At 36.6% G+C, this 12,560-nt stretch overlaps 1 protein-coding gene across 1 annotated transcript; it reads left to right on the forward strand.

Annotated features, from left to right (window-relative positions):
• The first annotated feature begins 974 nt into the window (after positions 1–974).
• rin1a (Ras and Rab interactor 1a) lies at positions 975–12,540 on the forward strand. The gene is made up of 11 exons (XM_056446577.1): positions 975–1,220; positions 5,344–5,586; positions 5,678–5,792; positions 7,009–7,081; positions 7,163–7,254; positions 7,461–8,011; positions 8,154–8,649; positions 8,782–9,090; positions 9,788–9,919; positions 10,040–10,206; positions 10,302–12,540. Exons 2-11 carry the CDS (start codon positions 5,401–5,403, stop codon positions 10,614–10,616), a joined length of 2,436 nt encoding a protein of 811 aa, XP_056302552.1. The 5' UTR covers positions 975–1,220; positions 5,344–5,400; the 3' UTR covers positions 10,617–12,540.
• The last annotated feature ends 20 nt before the right edge of the window (positions 12,541–12,560 follow it).

The raw sequence follows: 12,560 nt of genomic DNA on the forward strand, positions 1-12,560 counted from the left end.
GAGAAAATGACAGTTGGTTTGAGTTATGTTTGTTATGACTGACTCCCCAGTAAATAATATGTATTTTACTCAGTATGTGATAATTAAACAGAAAATGACTTATTTGTATATATTGGTTGTATATTGGCTAATGTATAAAGTTTATGAGACTAGACAGTAACATTGGGAATTGGTGTCAAGTGTAACTGTTACAATTTAAATGATACAAATAACAGACGCATGATTGTTCTGTGAGTTTAGTAGTTTTATGGTAAATGGTAATATACAGAAGGTATAATATTGTGTTAATGATAATAACATGTAATAATGATATTAATATGTGTTAATGATAAGAGAGTACAGAGTGTATAAGTATTTGAAGAATTCATTGTGGTAAAAAGAGAGAAAAACAAAGAGAACAAAACTGAATGTTTGATTAATTGAAACATGATTTGTGAGGATATATTTTCAGTACATGATTTGTGAAGACATGTTTGCTATACTATGACTGTTAATAAACAGATGCTACTATGCTGCGCCTGGGGAAAGACACCGATGTCTCAATGTGATTTTGTTTCTCCTGATAATTCAGGCACTTTTAATCTGCCTACGAGTTCCGCTGCCGGGACCCGTAACACATGTCTGAACATAATTCACCTTTTCTTGCACAAAAATGCCCCAACTGAATAAATGTCATCAGTAATTTACACAATCAAAATGCTTTATTCAAAACCATAACTATAAATCATAAATAAAATACTGATAAAAGATAAATCACACATTATTATGTGGGTTACCTACATTATACCATATTTATAATAATAATGTATAATTAACAATAACAAAATTTACAAATAGTAATACACGTTTATAAATACAGACACAATTAATACAATTTCCTTAGTAAATCCATATTTTATTAAAAACTTAAACTATCATTACCTAACCTCACAACAACGCATGCGCGTGCCCAGGTATTCGGCGACCTGTCATATACGGGAACGGGCTGCTGGAAAACACGTGAAGGAAGCCGAAATATAGACAGTGTGAATCACTGTACGCTTCCTTCAAACCGTGTGCAAGGGGATTAACAAGCAACGTTCCCTACTAATTATATATCCCTGGACTTTCCACACTTCCAAAAGAGATTCAGAACATTGAGTGGATCTGACACTTTGGGAAAAATCACCAAGTCTGGTGTGGTTGTGGTATTTGAAAAAAAGAGCGATTGGCAAACCGAGGTAAGCGTCCTTTCTTCTCTACTCGATTTGTGAGTATCAGGGGTTTTGTTATGACGAATGTTTTAGTGCCATGTGGCATTTACAGTAAAGTAAAACATTAACCCTTTTGTAGGAGAGAACTGAAAGTAGCACGCGTGGGGAAAGTTCAACATAAAGGAGTAAGATGAGAATTAACTGTTGAATTTTTTAATACCAAAGTAAATGCACGAAATATTTTATGATGACTTTCACCGATGATGTTAATGATGACAGATTCAATTTTAATCTATTGTAGTTTATATTGAATGTATTCTCTACAATATTAAATTACTACTGTTGTATTAAATGGTTGAAATTATGTTAAATTTATGTTTATGTTGTAATTATGCACTCCAACACATTGCCTTGTCTTATCATTCCAGATTGACATATATACATATATATATATACATATATATATATATATATATATATATATATATATATATATATATATATATATATATATATATATATATAGTGTTCTGCATATGTAAGTACACCCCTCACAAATCTATCTTTTAAATTCATATTTTAATAGGAATATACATATATAGGCATATGTATGTATGTATGTATGTATGTATGTATGTATGTATGTATGTAAGAATGACTGTGCCTTAACTTTAAACACTATAGAGTTTTTTTATGAAAAGACACCCACTGTATTTGAGTTTAGCCCTGTAATCCAGATACATCTCCTGAAAATATCTTGCTCAGGCAACAATTAAAAAAACCTCAGCCTGCATGACAAAACACAGACAATAGCAGCTCTTTTTCTGTGCATGCTTAAAAGCTTCTTTCCCACCAGTCTGGACTTGTTCAGCTCATGCCGAGACTCCAATAAATGCAGCAGTTGTTCTAGAGCTCAGGTGGACAGGACACCCTTATCCAAGCCCTTGTTTACTCATGAACTATTATTCACTGTTATAATGGTCAACGACAAGAAAGAATTTTAAAATTAAGATGATGAAAAAAAAATGTATTGGTTTTACAGTAATTATTGTTTTAAATATTGTTTTTTAGAAGAAAAAAATAAATTTGTCCACCAAATCAAAACTAATCTAGCGTTTTGGTGTCTGCATCAATATAAATGTTAAAAGGTAATTTTATATTCATAGTAAGCTTATTAAATGCAATTAAAGTTAAGTAACATTTGTGAAAATAAAAGGTCAAAACGTGATTGAAATAATGTTTCATCATAATTCAACGTAATATCTATTTACAAAAATAAGCAACATAGCTATTCTGCTACATTATAGCTACATTTAACTATCATATAGTATATTATTGTATATTTTTTGCTGAATGGGTAAAACCTTGTGACTTTAATGTGAGAAACACATTTCTGGTGTGCACATTCAGACAAATCAACAGCACTACTTTTAAAACATATCTGTGGAAGTTATTTTCAGTTAAGACAACTCAAAAATGCATTTGAGTGTAGGACTAAGCTTAAAGGGATAGTTCACTCAAAATGAAAATTCTGCTAAATTCTTCAAAAGAAGATATTTTGAAGAATGCTGGTTGCTGGAACCAATCAACTTCCATAATAGGAAAATGGTACAATAGAAGTTGATTGGTACCAGCAACCAGCATTCTTCAAAATATCCTATATTGTGTTCAACAGAAGAAAGAAACAACATGAGGGAGAATTAATGATGTAATCTTCCATTTTGGATGTGCTATCCCTTTAAGTCTTGTCTGTGAATCAGGGCTCATTATAAATATGATGAATACTTTTTGTATATAAACATTAGCATGTGTCTTGTTAATCACAATAAAAATGTATGAGCCAAGTTGAGGCCAGTCTGGAGTGTGAAGTTTTTTGGAAAAACTATCTGGCCTTTCCTAAATTTTAACAGTGGAGGCGTGTGTGTCTGTGGGTAGGAATGCCCACTGGAGTATCTAAGCCTCGGTTGCCATAGCAGCTATTGGCTCTTACCAAAAAGTATTCCATACTGGCCCACACAGAGTCAACCTGCTACCCAACCTCACTCAAGTTACTTTAGAGAGTCAGCTTTAGAGACTAAGGAGCGTCTGTTACATAAGACGCATCAATGAAAAAGACAAACTTTTAGGCTCATAAAGGCTTTCTGTAGCTCAAAAAGTAGAGTATGGCATTCACAACGTGGGTTTAAATGGACCACACAACCAGTCAAAATGCACAGGAAAAATCAGGGCAAAAGTGGAAAAATACATCATGAGGGTTATTATGAATTTTGCTTTTATGCAAAAAACATTAGAACATTAAAATATGCTCCATGAAGATAATTTCCTTCTTTAAATATACAGAATAAAAATTCACATTTTAATTAGTAAAATTCATCTCTAAGCACTTCAGTTTGACAGTTTTAAATGTAATTCTTTAAACTCAGATTCCAGATATCCAAATAGTAGGACTGGGCGATTAATCGAAATCGACATTCAGAACTATTAATCAATCTAACTTTTCCAGGTTTTTTTCAATTACTTTCCCTACCGTGTGTGGAGTCACGTGTCTAAACTCTGTTCAGGCTGATTTATACTTCTGCGCCCACTTTGCAGCCACATCTCTGGTCCTATAGGACGATAAACTCATTCTTGAGCCTTACTTTGCACTACATTGACGATGATCGGAATCTGCGCCAGAGATGCCTTGAAACAGCATATTTTCCATTACATTAAAATGATTATTTACAGAATATGCGAGAGTTATTTGATTTAGAAGAGATACTGCTTATTTTATACTTTTAATATAACAAAACATTTAAATTAATTTATTTTGTTTCCAAAAGTGCGAGTTATTTATTTTAAATTTTATAAGAAAAGTTAGTTTTAGGCAAAGTGTGCTTTAATTTCAGTTGTTCAATGTCAATGTTCAATAAATAATCATGGATAGTAGATAGTGTGCGTTTCCTTCAGTTTTTTTTAAATCAGGTAATGTAAATCACTTGTAATATGTGTGCATACTTACTGTCCAAAACCTGTCAGTGAACAAAAAAATCTAATAAATGAATAAAATAATCATTCATTAATCATAATCGAGTTAAAAGTTCAAGTAATCGAGATTTTGATTTGCCCAACTCTACCAAATAGTTATACCTTGGTTAAATGTTATCTCTAAGAAACCATATATCAGTATAAAGCTTATTCATTCAGCTTTCATTCAGTTCAATTCATCTTTATTTCTATAGTGCTTTCACGATGTAGATTGTGTCAAAGCAGCTTAACATAGAAGTTCTAGTAAAATGATACTGTCCGTCCAGTTTTCATGTGAACTTCTTACCCTGTAATTTAAGTCATACAATTTTTTTTCTTCTCAACAATTATTTTGAAACCATGTCCAAAATATTCCAAACCAAAGTGAATATCTGTCCCACCATTGCAATTTTTGGTGTCCCCAAGAATTGGACCCAATTTACATCTAAACAGCTAGAGGTACTTGCCTTTACCCTCTTACTAGCTAGACGACGGATCTTATTTTTTGGAAGTCTACTAAATCACCAGGTATATCAGAGTGGCTTGTAGACACCATGTACTTTTTGAAGGTAGAAAAGATCAGATGTTTCTGCTTTGCCGCTTTTTATGATAAATGGCAACCCCTCATAACTCACTTTCATTTGCGTCTACATTTGTCCACTGATTGATTCCATCTTATTTCACTGACATCACCTCCTTCGACCGTTTTTTATGGTCCGTTTTTTTACCTTTTTGTGGTCAATGATCACAAATGCATAAATGTAAACCCCTTTAATACAGTAATCAGTCTCAAAAGCAGAATCTCATTTCGCCTCCAGTCAAACTCAGTATATATTGAGCTGCTGTTATGTCATCTTTAACAACAACACAAGTGTTTTTTGAATGGTCAGTGTGAATGCAGAACAAAAACATGTGGTATTAGTCAGACTGTGACTCACTGTTCTCACATGGCCAAAAGAAGGACAAAATCACTGAGGGAGTTTCCCAACGCCGTTCAGAAGGAATAAGCAAGCGCATGATTGCATTGAAAATAGCCATTCTTGGAAAACTGAATGAGAACAAGAAAGATATTTAGATGAATGATTTACTGTAAGACATTGGTCTCAGCTACTGACATTCTCCAAAACTTCCTTTTTTTGGCAAGTGTCAACCACAAAGAAGAGAAACAGAGATTCAAAGCAGTTGAAACCTCATATTGAAGATGCAAGAAGACCCAGTGTACGACTATCCTGAAGCTCGGCCTGTAGGGGACAGACGCGCATGTCCACAGAGATCCCTGAGGAGCATCAGTGTACTGGACCGGCTCTTACTGACGCACCCTGTGTGGCTCCAGCTCTCTATTAACTCAGCTACAGCTTTACACATTCTGCGGCGAGAGCCTCCTGGGGTGAGCAGTGCATTCAGACCACCATCAGCTATGAAATGAGAATGTTACAATCAAGCTTGAACATCTTTTTGGAATCTTTTCTCACTTGCAGACCTTCTTAGTGCGCAAGTCCAGTACATCACAGAAAAAGATGCTCTGCGTCCGGCTGGCAGACGACAGCATGCCTTCCTTTCTCAAACAGGTCTTCATCCGAGAAGAGGACTCGGGTGAGTTGGAAATGTAAATAGTGGTTTTATGTAGAACTCAGTTAAGCTGGGTGCAAGAACAGAGGTCCAATTTTGGTGTCCAAACAAGATTCATTTTACAAAAGTGATATTATACAGACTAAGGCTGTCTGATTTGGGGAAAATATCTAATTGGGTTTTTTTTTTTGACAGATATTGCGATTTCGATTTGATTTGTGATTTATTTTTGTAGTCAAGCTTCAGCTCAATAATCTGTATCGTAACTTCTTACTGCTAAAATGAGTGTAAGTAAAACAAAAAGGAACTGAAAAGATGTGAACTTACTTAAACATTTATTCAAATTTATTTTTAAATATTCAGAAATGAAACACTCATTTTTCTCTAGAGCAAAAAGTAAACAAATAAGATAACCCTACCTTTCAGTAAACAAGTTCAAATCAAATTGGGGAGCTGCTAGTGTAGCTTATTATACAAACAAATAAAAAATAATAACTCTAAAAATACAGAACACTGTGCAAACTAACATGGATGAAACAACTCTGAAATTGTACTTTGCTGTTGCTTGCTACTAGAGTGTCACTGGCAATACTTTCAGTTGAGTTTTTAGAAAGACACTCATCACTCAATTGCGCTCACTCAATTGGCTAGTTAGACTATCACACACAGACGGCAGTCCCGCATTTGCTCTGGGCAGGGGAAATTAAATAACTAAAGTATATTTCATATGGCAGCCCCTTGCGATTAGCTAATCGCAACGTTTCAAATCGCGGTTGCAATTAGATTTTGATTAACCCCTTAGCCCTAGTGCAGACCTTCTGAAATCATTCAGCAACATATTGTTTAAATATTGTTCCATCATCATTCAGAGTGAAAGAGGTTTATGCAAAAATGATGCATCCTTATTTTGTACTGTTTGTACATATTTTGTATATTAAACAATCAGTCATACTTCATTTTATAGAATTTAAAATTATTTACAAATTGTTTTTGGCAAATTGGGAAAGTAGTCTTGTAGGCTGAATGACAGTAGAACCATTTTTTGAGTATTTAAGAGTTGCATTGCCATCTTTTATTTAATCATCAAATGATTGTCATAACAATGCAGATTAGTTTTTGGTTCATAAACTGTTACACTGAAAGTCAATTTAGAAGTCAATCTGTAAATCATATTGTACTTGATAACATTTTGTTTTCTTTCCGACTTAAGGTAACTAAATTATTTCCATTTTATCAACAGCCTTCTCTTTGGAAAGTTCAGCTATCAGTTTCCCAGACTTGTGCAGACTCATTGCCTTCTACTGTGTCAGTCGGTATGTTAAATTGAAAACAAACTCACTGCAATCCTAAATATGATATTTCTGTTCCGTTATTCTGATATATCTGCATTTTAGGGATGTTCTTCCTTTCACTCTGGAGCTGCCTGAAGCAATAGCCAAAGCTTCCTCACACAAACAGCTGGAGTCAATCTCTCACATGGGTGTGGGTAGGTTATGAAATATTTAATTACTCTAAATATCCAGCATTGGGTCACTGTATATTCAATAGCTGATGCAATAACTTTAAAACAGGTACTGTAACAGGTACAGTCTTGAGATAATGACATGTCATAAGAACCAGTGTTAATAAACATCAGCTAATAGGCATCAGTAAATCGGTTTCACATGATCTCAATGCTCATCTGTATTCCAGAGTTCTGGAGTTCCCAATTAAATGTGCGGGGTCCTCGTAATGAACCCCCTGCTGCTGAAAAACTCTTGCCCCCAACTGAAAACACACAGGACTGCATAACGCCCGTCAACCCAAACCCCACCCCGTTCCAGGAGCTCTGTCCAATCCAAACACGGAGTCCCTGTGAGCTGAATTATGGGGGAGGCAAAGGTTTATGTTTCATCAACCCCCTCTTCCTACAAGACTACCCAGGTCGCAATGCTATGCGCAGGCGTCATCATTTTAAAACCAGCATAAAGGTTCGGGTCTCCACTGAACACTCCAGCTCTCTGTCACCACCTGTTGTCCCACCACCTCCACCGCCATTACTGGCTAAAGCCAAATGCAAAGCAAGGTTGAAGATGACCCCACCTGTTGGTGTTCCGGCTGGTCAGGAAGCCAACAAGAACACTGATCAGGAAGCCACAGATTATATGCAACCAAATGTGGTGTTACAGAAGACGACAATGGTCTCACCTACTCTTTCTCCTACTGCTGAAGATGACTATCAGATGCCCAGCTCTCTTCTGAAGGTACTGAAACTTCACAATTCTACTAAGACTTCCCAATTCTAAACAAAGCAGTGCCAACTCAGCTCAAGAGCAGGGTTTCATAACATATAAAGTGGCGCTTATCCTTGTTCTGCGTTTACTAACAGTATACTTTCACTTTTAGGCACAGCCAATAGTCATGGAGCAGAAAAAACAAGTCAATGAAGATGAGGAAGAAGGGCTGGTGCTGGAACAGCAGCACGCTCCGTCCCTCAGTGAACTGGACAGCAGCACTTCACTTAGCAGCCTGGACGAGATTGAAGAGAGTCCGGAGCGTCCTCCGCTTGTACGAGGCACTAGTAACCCCGTTATGCCACCACCAAAGAAGGCCATGTCTGCCCTACGCAAGATGAGTGCTGCTTTCATATCCTTTTTTGCCCCAGAGAAGCGAGTGGCACGGATGGTGGAGGATCTGTCTCGGGATCGCCGCATGGCTTTTGGCACTCTGGTTCAGGACTTCCTGAGGCAGCAGAGAGAGGCTCTGAAGCCGCATTGCTTGACCTCTGCTGTTCAGCTGTTGCAGCATCTGCGTCTTTTCATGAATCAGGCAAAAGCTTTCCTTCTGGAGTGTGGAGAGCTTGAACCTCCCATTGAGACTCTTCTAACTGAGAATGAGAAAGGTATTTACGCCAAGTATTCACATGCTGAAAACTGAAGCCGAAACATTTTTATCACCTCTAGATGGCAGGCAGTAGTTAAACTCCCCCCAACATCCAAGGTGTTGAATGACCATTATATTTTCTTGTTTCCAGACCAAGCTCTGGAGAAGGCCATGTTTCGCTGTATTCTTAAGCCTCTGAAGCCTCAGATTGATGCGGCTCTTAAGACTCTGCACAAACAAGATGGTTCCTTCCAGAGAATGATGGACAGCTTGCAAAGAGCCAAAGCTGCCTCACCCCAGAAGCTCTTTGGAGTTCAAGCAGGTGTTCCTGATGCCCAAGGCATTGAGAAAATTAAACACAAACTGACTCTAATGCAACGGGCTTACTCACCCATTGACAAAGTGCTGCTACTTTTGCAAACCTGCAAACTCATTTACAAAGCCATGAAAAACAAATCAGGTAAGGATTTCTTGAAGTGTTTTAGATGTATTTGTGCACATACACCATTCAAAGGTTTCGGTCTGGTTGTATTGTACAGAAGTTCTCACTGGGGCTTGTACCCATTCAAAATACTAATATGGACCTTCATGATACCATTACAGCTCTTTTAGTTAGCCATTTCTACCATTTATATATTAATTTGCATCTTTAAAATATACAAGTGTCCTTTTAAAAGAGTACCACCCCAGTGACCGCTTTTGTACCTTTATTACTTTGTTACAACCGGTTCAAAATTGCAACCCCAGTGACTATTGCAACTAACTGAGCCCTCTTTCTGAGCCCTCTTTCTCTCTCTCTCTCTCTCTCTAAAAAAAAAATAAAATAAAAAAATAAAAAAAATTTCTACTAATGTTTTGCTTCTTAGACTTTTACATGCCTGAAACTTGTCTATAGCGCTTGTTCACTGCTGCTCTTATAGTTGTGTAAATTGCTTCCTTGTCCTCATTTGTAAGTCGCTTTGGATAAAAGCGTCTGCTAAATGACTAAATGTAAATGTAAATGTAAATGCAACATTAGAGAGAGAATGCAGACCTAACAAGGTGAACAATGTATTGGTTCCATATTGTTTGTTGGCAGATTTATCATATGGGTTTGTTCTGTATATTTATTTGGACTTTTGCCATGATCTAACACTTATTAATATTCCTAAAACCAGGTCAGGAATTTGGAGCAGATGACTTCCTGCCTGCTCTCTCCTACGTGATGGTGCTGTGCAATATGCCAGAGATCTTGCTGGAAGTGGAGTATATGATGGAGCTGTTGGAAAGCTCTTGGCTTACAGGAGAAGGTAGGGATAAATACCAATTTTAGCCTCAAAATGATTAAGACAAACCTGTTTTACTATGGTACATTAAGTTGTCCTCTTTCCCAAACCAAAAAGAACAAAATTATTATTTTTCTCTTTAAGGGGGTTACTATCTGACAAGCGTTTATGCCAGTCTGAGTCTGATTCAGAGTCAGCCAGAAGATCTGCCACCCAACGGCCTCACAAACCAGGCCAGAGAGTCTTTGAAAGAATGGAGTCGACGTCGAAGCAATGAAACCACAAATCAGAAAGACAACAGATTGCACCAGGTCAGAAATTCTAGTGTTCATCCACATTTAACGGTTTACTGATGTTTACAGCAGAAGAGCTAACAAAAGAGATTTGTGTTGTTTTTATGCCACAGAAGTTCGTGAAGGTGCTGTTTCAAGATGGCGACAACAGCGTGGTGAAAACTCTAATGTGGAAGACCGCATTCAACGGTGAGGCTATGGCTCAGCTCTGTGCGGTGAAGTTTGGAGTGGGCCGAGCAGAGGAATACAGCCTATATTGCAGGAGAGATGGAGTTTTAACACCTCTTCCGCCTGACACACACATTCAAGACCTGCAGAGCATGGGTGTGAGTGGAGTTCCCCTAATTTACCAGGCATCCCATCAGGACGAAAGGTCCCAGAAGCTGAACAGAGGGGGTGCAGTGGATCTCACAGAGGTGGTTTTGTAATGTGGGACTTTCTCTCAGACACCACATGTAGGTCTAAGCAATTCATTTCATACAGCACACAGTTCCTTACTGAAAGGAAATCACCATCGTAATAAGCTCATAACAGAGCTCAAAAACAATTGAGCTTTTTCTTCGCTTAATTCATGTTGATTGGCCCTATTTTAAGTCTGAAACATTTTAAATGCATTAATATGCCAACATATAGCTTAACCAGAGTTCGAGTTCTGACTTGTGGACCTTTCCCAATCCCATCCCTCTAGGGCTGGGCGATATCTCAATAATTATTTTCCATATTGAACGATAATGATATATTTTTCGATAAAAGTTGTCAATGCCAGACTTAAATCAGTATCCCAATAATAACTGAAGCCACAAAAAGTAGAGAGTCCATTAAATGGCATAACATTTTCGGCCGAAAATTCAGTACATCTCTAATATCAACATACTTTTAGATTCCCATTGTTGCACATTTTTGCTTTGTGATAGGCTCTTAGATCAATGTAGAGTAAAAAAAAAAGGTCTAGCATTTTAACATTATTATTGACCAATTTTATCGCATTTCGATACATTATCGTTTAACGGCTCAGCCCTACATCCCCGCTTTACCCACTGTCAACATACTGTCTTCCCATAATACAAAAAAGAAATGAAACCCATACAAAATGGCTGCTACTCACCATACTATCCTAAATTATGCACATTTTGTTGAAACATTTGAATTTAAACAGTCACCTGAAATCATACATTCGGCTTGAAGATTAAAAAGAAAGGCTAAATGTCCCATGAAGTGCTTTGAAATGTACATTTTCAATCGATGTTTGATGTAATCTCAACTGAAACATGAAGAGGGTGTGGGACTGAGTAGCTCCTTCCCTTTTTATCACAGCTCTCTGCCAGCGAGAGTGGTTGAACTCAAGCATCTTGACAGGGGTGGGATATGTTAGATACTTGAGACCATTTGATTGGGCAAAATTTGATGAGAAACTGAAGTATGAGATCTTGTGAAAAAAATTGTTGACCCATTTAGGCGGAAGTGACATACTGCAAGCTTTAGATGTTTATATCATATAAACAAATTTTGACCATTTTGGAGAACACTAGCTTATAGATATTCTTAAAACTAAACATACTAACTTCTAAATAAAACTTTATTTTTATTTCATAGAAACTTTAAAGGCTCAACAGTCTCTTACCACAGCATTTGGCCTAGTTTTGCAGCTAGCGGAGCAGAAATTAAAAGACTCCATTTCTGTTGATTCCTTTCATGTTAGTATTAGATCTAGAATTAGATCTATTAGATCGAAAGATGAGAAGCCCATAGAAACTGATGACCGTAGACCCTCAAAAGACCACATATGGGTTAAAACACCAGATGTAAACCGTAATGTTTCTCCCTTGTCTCTTTATCATCAACTAAAACAACACTGTTTACCCCGGCTATTAAGGTCTGAAGTTTACACTCTCATAAAGGTTCTTCATTACTATCTATATTTGGTTACAAAATATGTTCATTATAAAACTGCTCCTGATACATTAAGTAGTTCTCAGAAAAAAAATCTTCAGTGGCACTGCTACAAAAATACCATTTATCTTCAAAAGTCTGAAGTGTAAGATGGAGTTTTATTGGTAGTGTTATTGATGCTGTTGTGTATGATAATATTGAGTTAAATTATTTTGTTTATATAGTCATTTCTTTTTGTTGTTTTATTTGTACTCTTCTTATAGCTTGGTTATTAATGATTGGATTCAGTTTAAGCGTTTTGTACTTCCTTTACTTTTATATGAAGTAAAAACTGTGTCATTGATGTCAAAACTGATGTAAAAACTGTGCTTCAAAAAAAAGAGTGTGTCAATAACAAATTATGGACATTTCTCATTCATATAACATCAGTATTAAGTGACTGGATATTTATTCTGTTGTCTACCTTGTATTTTAATTATATT

The sequence above is a fragment of the Danio aesculapii genome, chromosome 21 (genome assembly GCF_903798145.1).
Source record: "Danio aesculapii chromosome 21, fDanAes4.1, whole genome shotgun sequence".
Lineage (NCBI taxonomy): Eukaryota > Metazoa > Chordata > Actinopteri > Cypriniformes > Danionidae > Danio > Danio aesculapii.

Excerpts from the sequence above, each read along its gene's own strand:
- rin1a (XM_056446577.1), top strand. The coding sequence starts at position 5,401 with ATGCAAGAAGACCCAGTGTACGACTATCCTGAAGCTCGGCCTGTAGGG. Across the intron at positions 7,082-7,162 it reads GCCTTCTACTGTGTCAGTCG|GGATGTTCTTCCTTTCACTC; the intron begins GTATGTTAAATT and ends TCTGCATTTTAG. Across the intron at positions 8,012-8,153 it reads TGCCCAGCTCTCTTCTGAAG|GCACAGCCAATAGTCATGGA; the intron begins GTACTGAAACTT and ends TTTCACTTTTAG.